Below are 20,391 nucleotides of genomic sequence, written 5' to 3'. Positions count from 1 at the left end.
GAGGCCAATGTGTTCTTTGGGACCTTCAATGTGCCTCAACACAATCTTGTCTCGGAACTCTACAGACATTTCCTTTGACCTCATGGCTTGGTTTTTGCTCTGAAATGCACTGTCAACTGTGGGCCATATATAGACAGAGGTGTACCCTTCCAGATCATGTCCAATCAATTGAATTTACCACAAGTGGACTCCAATCAAGTTGAAGAAACATATCATGGAAACAGGATGCACCTGAGCTCAATTTCGAGTCTCATAGCAAATGGTCTGAATACTTATGTAAATAAGGTATTTCTGTTTTTGTTTTTTATAAATTAGCAACAATTCCTAAAAAACGGTTTTCATTTTGTCATTATGGTGTATTGTGTGTAGATTGATTAGGATTTATTTTTATTTAATCAATTTTAGAATAAGGCTGTATGTAACAAAATGTGGAAAAAGTCAAGGGGTCTGAATACTTTCCGAAGGCACCGTAGGTATATGGTATATCTAGCTGAATGACAACACATTCTGATGGAATGGTAAAAACCCACAGTGCATTGAGTGAATGTTGGAAATAGATCTTAGTTCCTTTCTAAACATAGCAATGGGAATGCAAAGAGGACTCGGACCAAAAACATTGGTGAAGTGAACTGGCAAAAGAGTTGAGTCCTCATTCAAAGGTAAGGACAGTGTGAATACGAAGAGAACTGAGATATTTCGCTTTTTTTTAACCCCAGAGTTCACTTTAAAGAGGACTGAAATCGGTTATTTTAAAGAGGACTACAGTTGAAGTCGGAAGTTTACATACACTTAGGTTGTCATTAAAACTCGTTTTTCAACCACTTCACACATTTATTGTTAACAAACTATAGTTTTGGCAAGTCGGTTAGGACCTCTACTTTGTGCATGACACAATACATTTTTCCAACAATTGATTACAGACAGATTATTTCACTTATAATTCACTGTATCACAATTCCAGTGGGTCAGAAGTTTACATACACTAAGTTGACCACCTTTGATCAGCTTGGAAAATTCCAGAAAATTATGTTATGGCTTTAGAAGCTTCTGATAGGCTAATTGACATCATTTGAGTCAATTGGAGGTGTACCTGTGGATGTATTTCAAGGCTTACCTTTCAACTCAGTGCGTCTTTGCTTGACTTCATGGGAAAATCAAAAGAAATCAGCCAAGACCTCAGACAAAAAAATTGTAGACCTCCACAAGTTCTGGTTCATCCTTGGGAGCAATTTCCAAATGCCTGAAGGTATCACGTTCATCTGTACAAACAATTGTACGCAAGTATAAACACCATGGGACCACCCAGCCGTCATACCACTCAGGAAGGAGACGCGTTCTGTCTCTTAGAGATGGTACGTACTTTGGTGCGAAAAGTGCAAATCAATTCCAGAACAACAGCAAAGGACCTAGTGAAGATGCTGGGAGGAAACAGGTACAAAAGTATCTATATCCACAGTAAAACGAGTCCTATATCGACATAACCTGAAAGGCCGCTCAGCAAGGAAGAAGCCATTGCTAGAAAACCGCCATAAAAAAGCCAGACTATGGTTTGCAACTGCACATGGGGACAAAGATCGTACTTTTTGGAGAAATGTCCTCTGGTCTGATGAAACAAAATGATGGCCATAATGACCATCATTATGTTTGGAGGAAAAAGGGGGAGGCTTGCAAGCCGAAGAACACCATCCCAACCGTGAAGCACGGGGGTGGCAGCATCATGTTGTGGGGGTGCTTTGCTGCAGGAGGGTCTGGTGCACTTCACAAAATAGATGGCATCATGAGGAAGGACAATTATGTGGATATATTGAAGCAACATCTCAAGAAATCAGTTAGGAAGTTAAAGCTTGGTCGTAAATGGGTCTTCCAAATGGACCAAAACAACTTTCAAAGTTGTGGCAAAATGGCTTAAGAACAACAAAGTCAAGGTATTGGAGTGGACATCACAAAGCCCTGACCTCAATCATATAGAACATTTGTGGGCAGAACTGAAAAAGTGTGTGCGAGCAAGAAGGCCTACAAACCTGACTCAGTTACACTAGCTCTGTCAGGAGCCACTTATTGTGGGAAGCTTGTGGAAGGCTACCCAAAACTTTTGACCCAAGTTAAACAATTTAAAGGCAATGCTACCAAATACTAATTGAGTGTATGTACACATCTGACCCAATGGGAATGTGATGGAAGAAATAAAGCTGAAATAAATAATTATCTCTACTATTATGTCACATTCTTAAAATAAAGTGGTGATCCTAACTGACCTAAGACAGGGAATTTTTACTAGGATTAAATGTCAGGAATTGTGAAATACTTAGTTTAAATGTATTTGGCTAAGGTGTATGTAAACTTCTGACTTCAACTGTATATGTGAAAACACTCTGTGGCTCCCTGGAACAGAGCTACCCACCACACAACACAAAGAAGCAACAGCATGACACTCCAGTCCACAGCGATACTGTCATCAACAGGCAGGCAGCCACAGAAGTCTTCAAGCAGATGACAACAGGCAGCCACAGTGGGCTGCTACAGACAATGTCAGGCAGACAAGAGGAATTGGAAAGGGGAGTGCTGCCTGTCAGTCGACTTGATGCAATGATCGCCCTTACTGCTGCCTGCCTGCTGTGTGTTCTGGACGTTTGTGTCAATTTATCAACGTGAGTGTATCGTGTGTGTGTGTGTGTGTGTATGCATTTGTGTGTCCAACTTGATAAACACAGTGCGTTCACTGTCAACTGTGAAATCTAATGGGGGAAAGGGGAAGCTAAAGACTGGCATTCTGTTTCAGACTTTGTTGTGAAACAGAGAAAGCCATTGCAATACAACACTTTGTTTTGACAAGATTACACTTAATGTAACACTTACAACAAGTGTTCTCTAGTCAGCTCTCATGTGGTATATTCTGTATGCAACACTGTACACACATCAGCAGATCCTCTCATAGGGCTATGTGTGTGTGACTTCCTCCATTGTGCAAAAACAGTTTGCTCTAAAATGGATAGGGCCTACACTATAACAATCCAGTGATTCATACAGCCTCCCCAAAGGCCAGTAGTGTATCTGTGTCATTGACAGACCATGTTCTTATGGTCTACTAGCCCAAGCCTGGCTTGGGGCAACTGCACATCTCCAGAGAGCATTCAGGAGCAGATATGGATGCCAACAGATGCCAGGGATGCCATAGAAGTACCCATTGTGATCTACCGTGCATGACAATAGGCCCTAATGCGAACACATGGTTTATGTCTCAAACGGCATACTATTCCCTTTGTAGTGCACTACTTTAGACCAGAACCATTGCAGTGCCATTTGGGACATATCAAGGAAAGCCAATTCCAATGATATGGAAGTGTGAAGGACCCACTGTGTATTAAAGGTGTGGTACTACTATTCAAGTTTGTAAAGGGCTCAAGCTTCAGCGCGTGGAAGTGTCCACACACTGTTTTTAAAGTGAAACTGCCTAATAGGCAGTAAGTAGGCTAACAGATAAGATAGATTCCTCATAACGGGGTAAAGCATTTTTGCATGAGGTCATAGTAGCCTACAATAATTACATCTTTACAAAGGAATGTTCAACTACATTTCTGGTATATAGATTGCTAATTAGAATTGGGTCAGAATTAAATAGCCTATAAACTCTCGCGTTTTATGAGCACTTGTTGGTGGACACTTTTGGGGAATAAAGAAAGCAGGATAAGAAAAAAATGCTTTGATTTCGCAGAGGTCTTTTTCCGTTCCTCTTTTGGTTTCAGAAGTTGCATCCGTATCACTTGAAGGGAAACTAAACTCGACAAATGTAGTAAAATTCGGTTACTTTGTGCGTAAAGGCTATCCATGCGTAAAGGCGCACATTTGATTCTAGGAAAACCTTTAAAAATGTAAAGTAAATTACAGTATATTGCTACTTTTCACACCGCGGTGGCCTGCACCCACCTCTTCCAATGCTGCCACGGCGTTCCGACAATGCGACATCCGAGTGGTGAAGTTTGAGGTTGTGGGCGCTTTGTAGTCCTCATTAGTTTCGGCCACAAATTCCGTGACCGTGATCAACTCCGGCATCTTAGCTCAATTTAAATGTCTATGTCTATAAAATGAGTTATATCCCAATCCTTAATTAAGTTTCAGAAAATAAAATACAAATAAAAACCTGGTGTGCCATATAATTTGTTCGGCTACTCCAAGTTTGCCATTCCGCGCCGATACACAGTAGTGAAATGTCCGTTTATTTGTGTCTTATCCTTGTGTCCAAGAAAAAAAAATATTTCATTATTACAGTTTGTCTTAGCCCACGAAACAACCTGTACTGGGCGCATTGTCAATGGAGCGTCAATCTGAGTATAGAAAGGGGAGGGACAAACGGGTGAATTGGCATGTTTGAACGAATGGGAGCATAGATGGATTTCCCTTTGCTCAGTTGGCTTTCCAAGACTCACTAGCAATGACAACCTTTGTGGATAAGGTGGCTCAGGTCTACACCATAGGAATAATAAAAAATAGTATTTCATAAATAGTTAATTACATTAAAAAATCGTGTACCTCATAAATAGAAATTTATCCAGGATGTTGCACATTGAGATAACATTTACATTTAAGTCATTTAGCAGACGCTCTTATCCAGAGCGACTTACAAATTGGTGCATTCACCTTATGATATCCAGTGGAACAACCACTTTACAATAGTGCATCTAACTCTTTTAAGGGGGGGGGGGGGGGGGGGGGGGGGTTTAGAAGGATTACTTTATCCTATCCTAGGTATTCCTTAAAGAGGTGGGGTTTCAGGTGTCTCCGGAAGGTGGTGATTGACTCCGCTGACCTGGCGTCGTGAGGGAGTTTGTTCCACCATTGGGGTGCCAGAGCAGCGAACAGTTTTGACTGGGCTGAGCGGGAACTGTAATAAGTAAGTAAGTAAGTAAGTAAGATAAGTAATAAAGGGATAGATATTTGTTTTTATTTACAAGTGAGTTTATTCATAGGAGGATGCATTGGAAGTGTTTTCTTAATTAGTAATAACAGATAATAAAAAAAACAGAAAGACAAACAACTTTTAATAGAGCATTCAGAATAGTTAGATGAAAAAAATATAAGCAAAGAACATACACATGTTACAATCCACCAGGGTACATGATGAAACTGCTTGGAAAATTAAACTTTATGTACATTTGTTACTTTCTAATGACTATAGCTGTCACATTGATACTGTCCACCATTTTGCACACATTTTAAGATGATTGAAAAGTACAGTAATACAGTTGTGTACTGCAACCACTTTACTAAACTCAAAACTACATGTACAAAAATAAAGCTTGTGATTTCATGACTTATGTGCACTTTTTACAATCAAGTCATACAAGGAATCGTTGGCATTTTACACAGAAAAATATATTTAAAAAATGACAAAAATGGCCTCTTCCCAAAGTGACAATGTCAGAATGTGGAGTCCAATGAAGAAAATGTGACAGTGCAACATACTACCATAACGACAGACTATCCACTCTGTACAGCATTCTGTGATGCAGAGGCCCCTACAGGAGAGAAATTACCAGTTGATTTGTTAACCACAACAAAATATCTACTTTCATAACTTTCCTTTTGTGAGAAAACTGACCTCATTTGATACAGTATTCCCCAAGCCTATTTTATAGTAAACAGCGCTCTCTGCTGCTTGCAGTGGGGAACACACTCAATGTTCTAATCATGGCATAATCCCTTTCTTACAGAGTTGGACATCTCAAGGTACTTTACATAGTTGTAATTAAATGTCTGGGACACCTAATATAGCTTAACAATCAATTCATTTGATTGATTGAAAAGCACACCTGTGCTGTTACCTGTGTGCAGAAGCATGGTCTTAATTCTGCTCTCCTCCAGTGATAGAAAGCCTGTTGTCTTTCCACTTCCCTGTGTGGCACGTTGAGGCCCGTCCATCTCACAGGTCAGCACTTTGATTGGTCCCCTGCCTCCCTTCAGGTGGATTTGGATAACATCCTAAAATAGAAACAATTCAAAGTGATTAGTTCAGCCAATCAACATCAGACTAATTGGTTTAGAATTGTACCGATTCTGCAACTGTTTAGATGGCATCAGTCTATCATGAGTGAATACGTATGCATGTACTGCAACAGAGTTGTGTTCACTGGGCACAAAAGGGTCCGAAACAGAGCGGTACTACGTGAACTTGTCCAATAAGAAACGGACGTTTTTGCACAACGGTTTGCTAATGTGTTTCCTAATGAACACGATCAAGGTCTGTAAAAGCTCACACAAACCGGTAGGATTGTCAAACGTTTCCCTGCCGACAGTACTTAGCACCTCTTTACAGTGTTGGCAGTCAATCTATTTTGTGTTCACACAGCAAAGACCTTGAAGTTGTCAGCCACTCAGCCCTGTTAAAATACTCAGAATCAGAAGGTGGCAGTAGCGTTGTTGCTTTATGGTCTAGTCAATGTTAGCTATAGCTGCGCTAATGTTGCAATTAGCCAGATGGCCACAGCTAGCAAGATGACAATTTTTTTTTTTTTTATTCACTCCATAATCACATAGATACATTTTTAACTAGCTGTTAGCATGATTCGCTAGCTAGCTGTTGTGCTAGCTAAGCAAAGACGCCGCATTTACTCTCGGCAGTGAGCTACAGGCAGCTGCTTCATGGAAACAAATCCATTGTGATTGAATTGTAATGTTACTAGCTACAGTGGCCAGATAGCTAGAGTGGTAAAGCATTTAGTGTTTGTGTTGCATTGTGTTGAACTTATTACCACCCCATTCGTTTCATATTAAGTGCGTTTGACTGACTTGCCCAGTTAGCAAGCTAACATTTGCTAGCTAGCTAAATAATAAGTGCACATTAACAAACCAAAAAAAAAAAAATCCCTCTTCAATCACAACACTTTTGCTAGACTTGCTCTAAAAAATGTATTATGTAGCTTTATTGTTTTAGTTCGAATAACTCTGATGAAAAGGGTGGATTAGGGGCCTCCCGGGTGGCGCAGTGGTCTAGGGCACTGCATCGCAGTGCTAGCTGCGCCACCAGAGTCTCTGGGTTCGCGCCCAGGCTCTGTCGCAGCCGGCCGCGACCGGGGGGTCCGTGGGGCGACAAGGGATATCCTTGTCTCATCGCGCTCCAGCGACTCCTGTGGCGGGCCGGGCGCAGTGCGCGCTAACCAAGGGGGCCAGGTGCACGGTGTTTCCTCCGACACATTGGTGCGGCTGGCTTCCGGGTTGGAGGCGCGCTGTGTTAAGAAGCAGTGCGGCTTGGTTGGGTTGTGCTTCAGAGGACGCATGGCTTTCGACCTTCGTCTCTCCCGAGCCCGTACGGGAGTTGTAGCGATGAGACAAGATAGTAATTACTAGCGATTGGATACCACGAAAATTGGGGAGAAAAGGGGATAAAAATAAAAAAAAGGGTGGATTAGACCGGAAAAAGTGCCCTTGTTTTCCCTTTTTCTTGTCACTCCTGTCGGCTCCCCCCATGTGGAGGTCCGTGCTCTCTAATTGGCTAAAAGTCGAGTTGTCGGCCACTGCCGAGCATTACAATCCTACAAGTAAAAACGGTAGTTTTGTTGGTACCAGGTCGGTACACAGAAGGTATTTCTTTTGTTCTAGCAAGAGAAGGAACGGCCTCATACTGCGATAAGTACCTATCGGCAGTCTATCCTCACTCAGATTCTCAGTTGTTTCATGCTTAAAGCAGGGTTGTGGTTGGCCCTCCAGGGCTTACTGTACCTCCTTGGGTGTTGGCACCTCCAGCTTGGTCTCTTCCGGGGCCTTGATGGCAACGACCGTCTGTTCCTGGAACACCTTGATACCACTGATGTCACTGTGGGTCACGTAGGCTAATGTGCAGAGGGAGTTAAAGAGTATACAACAGCAGGATACATAACACTATAGGCTTTCTCCTATAGATCTCCATTTTTATGGAATGGTCTGCCTACCCATGTGAGAGACGCAGACTCGGTCTCAACCTTTAAGTCTTTACTGAAGACTCATCTCTTCAGTGGGTCATATGATTGAGTGTAGTCTGGCCCAGGAGTGTGAACGTGAACGGAAAGGCTCTGGAGCAACAAACCGCCCTTGCTGTCTCTGCCTGGCCGGTTCCCCTCTCTCCACTGGGATTCTCTGCCTCTAACCCTATTACAGGGGCTGAGTCACTGGCTTACTGGTGCTCTTCCATGCCGTCCCTAGGAGGGGTGCGTCACTTGAGTGGGTTGAGTCACTGACGTGATCTTCCTGTCTGGGTTGGCGCCCCCCCCTTGGTTTGTGCCGTGGCGGAGATCTTTGTGGGCTATACTCGGCCTTGTCTCAGGATGGTAAGTTGGTGGTTGAAGATTTCCCTCTAGTGGTGTGGGGGCTGTGCTTTGGCAAAGTGGGTGGGGTTATATCCTTCCTGTTTGGCCCTGTCCGGGGGTATCATCGGATGGGGCCACAGTGTCTCCTGACCCCTCCTGTCTCAGCCTCCAGTATTTATGCTGCAGTAGTTAATGTGTCGGGGGGCTAGGGTCAGTTTGTTATATCTGGAGGACTTCTCCTGTCTTATCCGGTGTCCTGTGTGAATTTAAGTATGCTCTCTCTAATTCTCTCCTTATTTCTCTCTCTCGGAGGACCTGAGCCCTAGGACCATGCGTCAGGACTACCTGGCATGATGACTCCTTGCTGTCCCCAGTCCACCTGGCCTTGCTGCTGCTCCAGTTTCAACTGTTCTGCCTGCGGCTATGGAACCCTGACCTGTTCACCGGACATGCTAAAAAAGCCAACTGACATTTACTCCTGAGGTGCTGACTTGCTGCACCCTCGATAACTACTGTGATTATTATTATTTGACCATGCTGGTCATTTATGAACATTTGAACATCTTGGCCATGTTCTGTTATAATCTCTACCCGGCACAGCCAGAAGGGGACTGGCCACCCCTCATAGCCTGGTTCCTCTCTAGGTTTTGGCCTTTCTAGGGAGTTTTTCCTAGCCACCGTGCTTCTACACCTGCATTGCTTGCTGTTTGGGGTTTTAGGCTGGGTTTCTGTACAGCACTTTGAGATATCAGCTGATGTACAAAGGGCTATATAAATAAATTTGATAACACCCTTGTACTTTAGTAGACACTGAGGTAACTGAACCAATGTTTGGGCACAGTATGGTTCATTCCTGATGATTGTGAACTGAAACGTAGGTTAATTTACAGTTGCACTTGTACTTTCTCACATGGATTTCACAATGGTGGAAACTTCCTCCAGCCAAAGCCTATGCTTTTCAATCCATGATGGCGAGTGTGCAAGTGCACACTTCTGGAAAAGGTTTGAGAATCGAAACCCATGTAAGAGGTGAAATGTACTGTATGCTTTTCTAAAAGGATATTCTATGTTGTCCAAACTGTCGGTCATGTCAAAGAGCTGCTGGGCACAGGTCTTGATGAGCGCATCCAGACTCTCCTCCACCGTCTTCAGGTTCTGCAGCTCCCGCTGAAGCCTCTGCTTCGGCCCAACAAAACTGGTGACTGGACACAGACCTCTGGGGAGGGAGAGGAGGAAACCACACAGAATACAGATCAACCCCTTGCAACCATGCAAGTTGACCTGGGGGTTGCATATTCATCAGGGCACGCAATAGAAAACATTTGACAAAAGTTTTGCAACAGAACATGAAAATGAGTCTTTCTTATAGGACAAGTTCAGGTAGTCCCTTCCTATTTTAGCCTGTTTTATTCCATTCGGTGCCTAATGAATACAAACCTGCATGAACACATCCTGTCAAAACAGACACAAAAGGCGGGAGCACAGACCGGCAAAGAGCCTGTGTGTTGAAGATACATTACTCACATCCACTTGATCTTGTTGGCCGATTGTTTCTGGATGAGCTTGATCCCCTCCAGGCAGTTGGTGATGTCATATACCCTCCGTTTGCGTGTGTGGAGGTTCTGTGCTGCGAGGTTGAGGTCCATGATACCATGAGGGGCGCCACTCATCAGCCTTAGGAACTTCTTGGTCAACAGAGCCAGGGATAGATCCTGGCGGACAAATCCCTTACTGGTGTCCGGTAACACTGGCTTGGGTTCAGTGGAAGCACTGACTACAGTAGGAAAAAGTTACAACATTGCATCAAAGCAACAAAAAAAAGACTTTGATTTGACATTACCTGCATCCCAAATGGCACCCTATTCCCTATATAGTTTATTAAAAGGCCCTGGTCAAAAGTAGTGCACTATATAGGAGATAGGGTGCCATTTGGGCTAAAGTCTTTGTCAAAGGCACGGAAGCAACATTCTTTTTCAGTAAAGATGATTACCCATACCTTGTCTTGTCTTTGTCTTGGTGCCTTCAACCAGTTCACGGAACCTAGAGTGAAGAGGATTTAAAAAAAAATGACAACCACTTAAATAGGCCTTGTCGTTTTCATACACCTAGAGAGATGTGTAGAAGTGCACAATGCATGTGTGCCAGTAGTTAAAAACACAAAAGGATGACTGCCTATTATTGCAATTTGTATCCTACATACAGGCTAGAGTGCTGCAACCTTACCGAGATGCAGATGGTTCTGTCTCGGCCTGACTCTCATCATATTCTTCTTCAACATCGTCATTCTGTAAATAAAATACATATAGACAGGGGTTGCTCAAAGTTAAAACGACTACAATGAATGCAGTCAGAAAGCTGTCACGATGATGAGCGCATCCTCACGTGCATAGCCGAAGCATCATCATCATCCACGAATTCCTCTTCGTCAGAAGAGTCCTCGCCCCACGGGCTGATCAAACTCAGTGGCCCGTCGAGGTACGGGGGCATGATAGGAATGGCATCCTCGCTTATTCCGCGTGGTGTTATGTGGTCTGTCAGAAAGTGGTCTTCACATATTCTGTGCTCCTCTGTTGAATCCTCCTTCTCCGTCTCTCGCAGTGCGGCAAGCCACACTTTCACCCGAGCCTGGTCATTAGGAAAATTGAAAAACCTCTTGAAAGGACGATTCGGAAACGCTCCTTTATTCGTGTCACTTCGATTAGGACACCCCTGGACCACGCATTTCACCATGGTAAAATGTATGTGGCTACCACCACCTACATTCGAACGTTTCGTAGCTAAATAAAATATAACGTTTGTTTATCTCAAATTCACGTTTCTTGGACAGGAAAATATATTTTAAGGCCGGACGTTGGCATCACGTGATGTTCAGCCAACGAAATTCTTAGAAACGCAGAGGAAGGCGGGATTCCTCGTATGATTCTACGAAGTACGTTGTAGTTTACGATATTGCTTTGCCTCCACCTTCAGGACTGGGGTGAATAACAGTGATACTGTGAGGGGACAGCAGCGCAGCATCTTATTTTGCGTTCAGTATGCGCGGAAGCAGAGCTTCATATTGAGCACCTGCGCTTAATATAATATTTTAGTATGCTATTTATAAAGAAAAAAATTACATTTTAGACTACAAGAGAAATTAAATAACATGAATAAAAAGTAGCCTATTTCAACTGGAAACGGAGAATTAAAGACCCATTTAGCCTTTTTAGACTTCATTCAGTGGCACCAACGCCTATTTAGTCCAGCCTATATGGTGCTGACATTGTCACAAACGGGAATGAGCCTAATTCTTCCCCGCCCAAATTATGGTTGATTTGGGAAGTATTTCCGCCTAGAAGGTGCTGTAGAGCAACCTACAGCCAGTAGTGGCCAGCAGCAAACAGCGGCTACAGCGGTGGATGTAGGATCAGAGTCGGGGCGAATCGGGGATCCACTGTCAGAGGGGAAGGGGAGCAGAGGGACTCTCTCAACACTCACTGAATCATGGCTACTGAAACAGTTTCACCGGCATGCACTGGATCCAGTTTGCTGCAACCCATAAGCGAAATAATCAATCTCCCTCTCGACCAGGTAAATATGCAATTTCTTGTTATTTCTACAGATGCTTTTCAGTTGTATTTCTAGAATGCCGTCGCATGTCCAAAATCGCAGCAAAACCAACATTGTGCAGTTTATTATTTGATTCCCCAATATCAAACAACGAAGATTGGTATTTTTCGCTCAGAAGAAATTATGAATTTGGATTGCTGTGATTCAATCGCGGTTCCACGGGTTGTGTCAACACGTTGATGCCATATTGGCATAAACGCACATCTCGTAATGATTTAATTAAAGGCCCCTTTTAAATGTCACACAAAAATGTCACGTTTAGTCGACAATGAATTTTCGGCCAACCTTTCAATTAAGTCGCTTATTTGAACAAAATGTACCGTAGGTTTCTGTGTTCAGAATGTAGCAGACCGTCTACAAAAATCCTATATTTGGATTCACAGCTGACATTGTCCTCTTACTGTTCAGGCTATAATGGCTGCGTTCACACAGGCATCCCAATTCTGATCTTTTTTCCACCAATTAGTCTTTTGACCAGTTGCATCAAATCTTTTCACTTAAGATATTTTTCAGAACTGATCTGATTGGCCAAAAGTCCAATATAGTGTGTGTGTGTGTGGGGGGGGGGTGTCAGAATGTGACTGCCTGTCTAAACTCAGTCAATGTAGCCAGTTTTATTTTATGCACAAAATAAATTACACATTTTCAGTAGCCTAATCAGTGCTGTAGAATAGGCTATGTGTATTGCTGCCAGTGCCAAATAAATCTGTATTTATCATACCTTCAGTTATTACCAAAATTAGGGAATGTATTCATTGCAATGGTTTTCACATAGGTTTAGGCTATGCCCATTCTGATTACCTATATGTAAATTAAATAGTCTCCCTTGTCATTAGACTACAGTGAACACTCAGATAACAGAGTAAATTCTATTAACCTGAGCCGCAGTGCACTGGTCTATGGCCCGTGACATGAATGGGCAAAAGCGGTGAGGAAGGAGCGCCCTTTTCAAATCTAACCGTAATCCGTGCCGCTCGGTCATGTTGTCAACAAGGCAGCATGGTGCATCGTCTAGAAACGTACATCCCTTTTCTATAAAATAAATGGTAGAATTTTCAAACTAGTTTTCATTGGGAATGCAGATAAATCATTGTTATCAAAAGCAATGCCTTTTGCATGTGAACACAGAATCCTACTCCACGTGCTTAATCTAGCCTAGGCTATGTCACTTTTGTTTTGAGCCGACATCGCCGCAGGTTTTGAACAGGGCACCGGGCTCACACCGGGAGGCAGCCCGGTTCCAAAACGAATTCAATCACTTTTTACCCGGTACAAACTTCTCCCACCGGGGTAACCCTGTCCAGATAATCAAATCCCCTCATAGCCTACTCAGACCACAACAGCTTGTGAAGCCTGTCCCATGCAAGTTTTAAATGTGCACCCACACTTACGATCTACACAACATTTGCATCTGAAAAAAGATCAGTGGAAAAATCTCTCAGTTCATCCATATAGCCAATGTATGAATCCCCAGCTACAACCTTTTTATAGAATTTTTATTTAACCTTTCTTTAACTAGGCAAGTCAGTTAAGAACAAATTCTTATTTACAATGACGGCCTACCCCGGCCAAACCCGGACGACGCTGGGCCAATTGTGCGTCGCCCTATGGGACTCCCAATTATGGCCGGATGTGATACCGCCTGGATTTGAACCAGGGACTGTAGTGACAGCTCTTGCACTGAGATGCAGTGCCTTAGACCGCTGCGCCACTCGGGAGCACTAAACCTTGAGTTATGTGCTGTAATGAACTAGGTAAAGGATGGTAAGAGGGAGCCTCTCTCACTAAGGTCACATCACGATTGAGTTCCAAATGGCACCCTATTCCCTATGTAGTGCACTACTTTTGACCAGAGCCCTATAGGCCCTATATATGGAATAGGGTGCCATTTGGGACATACACACACATCTCTGGGATTGGAATCCTGCCTGTCATTGGCCAAGCATCAGCTGTTCCCTCTGATTGCCTCTTTGTCATAAATCTGTGAGAATGTAGAAATGTACTCCCCACTCCTGGCCTGCTTGCCACTTTAAAACCTGTCTGTCACTTAAAGATCTAGGTGGTTATAGTATATTGCCTAGTACTGCCTGGCCTCTTTGTTTACAATCAACACACCTCGTTCCTTTTTTCACACCTTATGAGCCCTGGTCAAAAGTAATGCCTTATAAAGGGAATAGGATACCAGTTGGGCACAATCCAAGAGGATGTACTGTTGTACTTCTGCTTTCTACAAGAGACACTAGTTGCCAGTAAATGCTCCTATAGTATTTATGAAGGAAACGTGAACACAACAGTGGGTCATCTGCACAACTGTCTGTTCCACTTAACTCCTCCATGTGGAGAGGTATGCGGTGTGCTTGTTTGGTGACTTCATGGAGGCTATTCTAATGAGTATTCACTGAGTATGTCCATTGATCTCTGTGGTACAGCTTTGGCTCTGCATACTGATGGCCTACCTTACAAACTGTAGCTTCATACTCCCTCAGAGGTGTGGCATTTATATAGAATGATCTTTCTATAACGCTTATCATTGGCCTCTTTGTACCTAAAACCAATTGTGACAGCCTCTGTCTTCCAGAATACCATCAAGTTATAAATGTATCTCTGCTGATCAACATTATTTAATGGTCTCTTTCCCTTCTCTCTCTGATGGTAGATTTTTCAGTTGTCTCTTAATACTACTCTACTAAGTGATCTTGTTCTCTAGGCAGGCAGTAAAATGAGCCCTGGGTCTGCTACGGATCCTGTAACATTACTCACTCTTCCGTAGACACTGGGCTGTAGTTACAGCCTACAGATCTGTGGCTTACCACTGCCTACGGAATGCAAAGATGCCATCTACGGCCTATAGGCCCTAGACTGAGGTCTGTTGACTGTGTGGACTGGGTCATTTCACCATTCCTCAATGTTTAGAGAGCTCCCTCTGACTATTGGACTTTTGTCATCAGAAAGTGATTTTCCTGTACTGTATTGGCTGTAGATGTTTGCTGTTAGAAGATTATTTCATTGTCAATTTACTGCATTCTCCCCAGTAGCCAACACTGATACAGTACATACAACACATTACTATCAGGGTAGGTAGCGAGTGAGTTTGCCCACTGTTGTCTTGTAGTAGGCCTTGTAGATGGATAGGGATTATTACTCTTTTGGCCCCCCAGTTCAGGAAAATTGTCACGTGTGCCTTGCTTCATTGCTGTAGGGATAGGATTAACCTTTATTTAACTAGGCAAGTCAGTTAAGAACAAATTCTTATTTTACAATGACGGACCACCCCGGCCAAACCCTCCCCTAACCCGGACGATGCTGGGCCAATTGTGCACCGCCCTATCACCGCCAGTGATATCCCAGTTATTTGGCCTACAACGGAGATTGTAGAGACCCAAATTCTTTTTTTCTTCCTGTCACCTTGAAAATAACAAGTGTATCATATATCCATATTGTGACTAAAATTCTCTCACTCTCTCTGACTTCAAGATGATATTCACCTGAGAAATTCCACAGCAATGTAAGAGTAATTGAGTCAGTCATAGGGGCTGCGGTGCAATCCATCAGAGACGGTGGCAGACTAACATTTCTTATGTTTCCCTAGTTACGGTGTGGCGTTTTAATGACATGCTCAAGTGATGTTACTGTGGAAACAACTTGCTAGAAACCAAAAAAGGAGCGGCTCCAGGGATCTGCCTGTGGTCTAGAGCTGGTCTAAGCCAGCTTTACTTCAGACTCCTCCTATGAAAAGAGACAGCCTGTGTCCCAACTGGCACCCTATTCCCTTTATAGTGCACTACTTTTGACCAGAGCTCTATTGCCACTTAATAGCATGCCATTTGGAACACGACCACAGTTTGGTTTCTGCTTGGCCATACCCAGCAACACGGACAGAGTAAGCTGATTTAGTGTTAGGGATTTGTCCAGGGGGAAAAGGGTATCTGAAGCTATAAGTTATAGGCTTCCTAGCTCTTACTGCAAACCCTGGCCCGGGGCAGTAGACTTCTGTAATATCAAAGGGGTAATAACACTTGGGCATTCCAGAAGAAACGGTCTGAGTCCCAAATGGCAGTCTATTCCCTATGTACTAGTGTACCACTTTTGACCAGGGCCCTACATAGGGAATAGGGTGCCGTTTAGGGATGCGGTCATGCTCTGCTCATGACTCTGATATGAGTCTGAGACTCCCAAATACTCAACCAGAGTTCACTTTTTCATTGGGGTCTAAAAAGCTAAACTGACTCTAGATCAGCACTCTAAGATGCTTTATATGGTTCCAGAGCTGTGGGTTAATGGTTCTGCTGTTTCAATGGAAGTGTCTTCCCTATGGCCAAGTTCCATTTACACCCTTGACTGTGGTGGTATAGAAGCAAACTTGGTTACCGGTACTTTCACACATGCAGTGCAATTGACACATCCTGAGTGTGAGATGCGTCACAAGCACTGCTGTCGACCTACTGCAGTGAATATTTTAGCAAGCGGAGGAGCTCAAGCTTATTGCATTAGCTGTGTGTGTGTGTGTGTGTGTGCGCGCATGAGAGAATCTTTTGTGCCAAGCCATAAATGGTGGTGTTCCCCAAAAGGTTTTTGCCTGAGTTTGCTGTCCAACACCCTGGTAGCGCAGGGAGAAGGAATGTGCTCAGGGAGTAGAGGAAGGCTTTCTGGCACAGTGACTGAAACCCAAATGGCAACCTATTCCCTGCATAGTGCACAACTTTGACCAGAGCCTTATTCCCTATGGGCCATTGGTCAAAAGTAGTGCACTAAATAAAGAAGAGAATGCAGTCCGTGTGTGACCTTTACATAACCACGGGAATGTAACCAACTCAAGTCGGAACATTGAGCTAATAATGCTGACTGCTCATTTTAATAACTCCACTCAACCGCGATTCCCCTCTCATAAAACCGACAGGGATTCATATTGTGTTGTGTACCTATGAGTTTGGTGAGTGAATACCCCAGTTGGCTAATTTGTTCCTTATGTTGCCTTATGCTGGCTGAGGTTACGTGACCATGGGACTGGGTGTTCCTATCTCTTCAGGGATAGGAGCAGATTGGATCAAATGGCACCCTATTCCCTCTTTACTCTACTTTTGACCAGGGCCCAAATGAGTGCCTTTTTGATATTTTAAGTAGAAATGTTTAACCAATATTGAATTTTTAAAAGTCTGTTATATCCAATGAAGTGCCCTTTTTTAATATAGGAAACGTGGAGAATTCAATAAATCAGATTTGTTTTAAATATGAAAATAAAGACTTTTGACATTTCACTCCCAGCACCCTCTGTGACTTCCAGGAATATTTTAACCCACTTAACCTCCAACATTTCTCGAAGTTCACCATCATTGTGAAGTCCTAGTTATTTTGTTGCTTTGACAAAGTCATTTCTGAAGATTATTTATTTAATGTGAAAAAAACCCTGTCCCTCATTTTAAGGTCAACCCTGTTACGTGAACTCTCTAAAGCTTGTTTCAACAATTTCATTTATGACACTCAATTGCCCCTCCCTGTTGCACACAACAAGCTTCCATTTCCTCTGTCGCAAGGGAATTTATGGCTGATTTTAAGATGAAATCTTCAACCCTGTTACGGTCAACCCTTTTACTTTATTTGGCACTTACTATAGTCATTTTTGAGATGGGAAAACATGTTTTTTTATTGCGTTGACAGGATGTTAAAATTAGGTGAAATCAAATGTTTTTTTCAACCAAGTTACACATATCAAAGACACCGAATTGGTGGAATGACAAAGTGCACTAGGGAATAGGGTGCAATTGGGGACGGAACCATGGATCTGCACGGCCATGGATGTAAGCCTCTGGAAAAAGGTTGGGCGGTATCCGGATTTCCATATCTTCAAATGAAAATAGACCCCAAAACGTCAGTTAGCAGAATGCTAACAAAATGCTAACAGGTGATAAGGAATTCCCACAGCGGATGCTAGGTAAATGCTAATTAGCGCATGCAAACATTAACTACAACACAGCTCATAAAGTTATGCAAGTGTCTCAAAATGTAGCTTGCAGCATGCACAAAAAAAATATTAGACAGCAGGGAATGGATGTTAATCCAGGTGGTGATTGTCTCAACTGCTGTTTCCAAGAAGCTGGTGTACAAAACCGAAAGTAAAAGACACAAAAACGAAACTTAAGAATGGGAAGCATAGAAATAGTGCACATAGAACAGATCTACCGCTTCTTAGACTTGCTTTCAATGACCATGATGTATCTATAACTCACTTTTCTATGTGTATTTGGTCGGGTCTCCCAACAAGTTACATATTGCAGCTTTGAGTTGCGCTGCAGGAGTGACTCACCTCACCTCACCTTTTTTCAACACAAAAAAAACTTGATAAATAAAATATTTAACCAGTCGTCTTCCTCAAATGAACGGGATGATAAAGCAATCTTTGCAAGAGGGAGGGAATCTGATTTCATTGGTCCTCAATTTGTGGCTCTGACACATCATTCAGGATAAATTGAGTAATCCCTGAGTTAGCCTGTCTGGGAGCAGGTTAGTTCTGAAGGATTCGTTGCCATAGAAATGTACCTGGCTAAAAGGAGAGCCACTTTCGTGGTACCGTTTATCCCGAGTTAAACTCAGAGTTGACCAAAGTTACATCGCAAAGTCCTCAAACCACGTACATAGTATAGGGCTCTGCTTTGCTCGTTGTGGTTCTTTGTAAACAAACACACATGACAGGCTCAAACAGCTGTTTTGAGAAACTGGTACAGTACAAGTAGTACTGGTAAGCGTCATAATGGAAAAATTATCTAAAAGGCCAAATGGTGAACGTGATCTGCTTTATCTATTACCTAGTGCACAAGTTGACTGCAGGTATTTATTTAAAAAGTACTAATATTCAAATGTATAAAAAAAACGGTATTGGAAAGTCATACTGAGTGTATTTCGAAATACCCCAGGATATGATATATATGTCTGCGTCCCAAATTGCACCTTATTCCCTATTTGGTGCACTACTTTTGGCCTGGGTAGTGCGCTGTGGGGATAGGGTGCAATTTTCGATGTTATCTATAAAGGACTGCTTATGGGACACTTTCTGAGGCCTCAGAGTGCTCTCTGGAGAGCGACTGGGAATCTCCCATTTACGCTGTAATTTTCATGTTCCTTTTTCTGATAAATTCAACTGAAAGTGAAACCATGACGGTGTAGAACAGCATGCTTCTGCATTGAGAATAATTCCTTTTATGTTGAGGAGCTAATTAATTTAACAAACCTCTTGGGGTTGAGAATCTCTGATGTAGCAAGTGGTTTAGAGACAGCCATTGACCCTATATTACTCAGCATTTTCACTGACCTAGAGGGAGGAAAATATTCTGAACAAAAATATAAACTCAACATGTAAAGTGCTGGTTTCATGAGGTGTAATAAAAGATCCCATTAATCTTTCATGTGCACAAAAACATATTTCTCTCAAATTTTGCTCACAAATTTGTTTACATCCCTGTTAGTGAGCATTTCTCCTTTGCCAAGATAATCTATCCACTTGACAAGAAACTGATTAAATAAGAAGCTGATTAAACAGCATGATAATTACACAGGTGCACCTTGTGCTAGGGACAATAAAAGGCCACTAAAATGTGCAGTTTTGTCACACAACACAATGCCACAGATGTTTCAAGTTTTGAGGGAGTGTGCAATTGGCATGCTGACTGCAGGAGTGTCCATCAGAGCTGTTGCCGAGAATTGAATGTTAATTTCTCTACCATACCAACGTTGTTTTAGAGAATTTGGCAGTACGTTCATCTGGCTTCACAACTGCAGACCACATGTAACCCTGCAAGCCCAGGGGATTCTCCACCTGTGGGATTGTCTGAGACCAGCCACCCAGACAGCTGATGAAACTGAGGAGTATTTTTGTCTGTAATAAAGTCCTTTTGTGACTCCCACCCATGGCAGCACCCCTGCCCAGTCATGTGAAATCCATAGATTAGGGCCTAATGAATTTATTTCAATTGGTTGATTTCCTTATATGAACTGTAACTCACTAAAATCATTAATTGTTGCGTTTTTTATATTATTGTTCAGTATATATATATATCAATCTTACAGACAGTCTGCCCACGTCCAGGCAATCTACCCCTGTGGCTAAGATTTTCTTTTTCATTTTTCCTGGCAGATGAACATTGGGTTGTGATTTTACTTGAAATGCATATGGTCCTTTTTTAAATTTTCTTTGTTGCTCGATCTTTGTAGAATTTCTGCCCCGAAAACATACAATTTCTCCGACTATTAACTCTAGAAAAGCTGGGCATCGAGCAATCCATTTCTGAGCCAATGTATTCTAACAGTCTAATAAATACATTTCATATACAGTGCTTTCTGGTTATAATCTTTTTCGGCAAGACAGATCTTCCAAAGGTGGGGGAGTGGCAATCTTTACCAAGGATCGATCACCTTCAGTGCTCGGTTGTCTCCACCAAGTCTGTCCCCAAACAATGTGATTTGCTGGTTTTAAGCATTAAACTTTCAAATAGCTCTTTGTTGACTGTTTGCTGGG

At 42.7% G+C, this 20,391-nt stretch overlaps 3 protein-coding genes across 3 annotated transcripts in view; 1 reads left to right on the top strand and 2 right to left on the bottom strand.

The window, feature by feature from the left end:
- LOC120019641 (arf-GAP with SH3 domain, ANK repeat and PH domain-containing protein 2-like) overlaps window positions 1-4,270 on the bottom strand; it is a 53,595-nt gene extending 49,325 nt beyond the window's left edge. Inside the window, exon 1 of the mRNA XM_038963000.1 lies at window positions 3,925-4,270. Within this exon, the coding sequence (XP_038818928.1) occupies window positions 3,925-4,050 (126 nt within the window). The 5' untranslated portion in view covers window positions 4,051-4,270. The remainder of the gene's footprint in view (window positions 1-3,924) is intronic.
- Window positions 4,271-5,019: 749 nt separating this feature from the next.
- Window positions 5,020-11,137, bottom strand: e2f6 (E2F transcription factor 6). The gene is made up of 8 exons (XM_038962969.1): window positions 10,659-11,137; window positions 10,500-10,561; window positions 10,273-10,316; window positions 9,801-10,050; window positions 9,340-9,492; window positions 7,714-7,828; window positions 5,820-5,976; window positions 5,020-5,513 (listed from the first exon to the last, which is right to left on the bottom strand). Exons 1-8 carry the CDS (start codon window positions 11,004-11,006, stop codon window positions 5,476-5,478), a joined length of 1,167 nt encoding a protein of 388 aa, XP_038818897.1. The 5' UTR covers window positions 11,007-11,137; the 3' UTR covers window positions 5,020-5,475.
- Window positions 11,138-11,312: 175 nt separating this feature from the next.
- Window positions 11,313-20,391, top strand: part of mboat2b (membrane bound O-acyltransferase domain containing 2b) — a 65,925-nt gene continuing 56,846 nt past the window's right edge. The window contains exon 1 of the mRNA XM_038962967.1: window positions 11,313-11,846. Within this exon, the coding sequence (XP_038818895.1) occupies window positions 11,760-11,846 (87 nt within the window). The 5' untranslated portion in view covers window positions 11,313-11,759. The remainder of the gene's footprint in view (window positions 11,847-20,391) is intronic.

This window comes from Salvelinus namaycush, chromosome 24 (assembly GCF_016432855.1).
Source record: "Salvelinus namaycush isolate Seneca chromosome 24, SaNama_1.0, whole genome shotgun sequence".
In the NCBI taxonomy this organism is placed as follows: domain Eukaryota; kingdom Metazoa; phylum Chordata; class Actinopteri; order Salmoniformes; family Salmonidae; genus Salvelinus; species Salvelinus namaycush.
Note: the sequence above shows the minus strand (reverse complement) of the source record. Positions and strands in the feature narration are given on the sequence as shown.

What these genes read in the sequence shown, in the direction of transcription:
- e2f6 (XM_038962969.1), bottom strand. Translation starts at nt 11,006, where the DNA reads ATGGTGAAATGCGTGGTCCAGGGGTGTCCTAATCGAAGTGACACGAAT. An exon ending in ATGATGCTTCGGCTATGCAC is followed by an intron (nt 10,562 to 10,658) that starts GTGAGGATGCGC and finishes TTTTATTTACAG; the next exon opens with AATGACGATGTTGAAGAAGA. An exon ending in GACAGTTTGGACAACATAGA is followed by an intron (nt 7,829 to 9,339) that starts ATATCCTTTTAG and finishes CTCCCTCTGCAC; the next exon opens with ATTAGCCTACGTGACCCACA.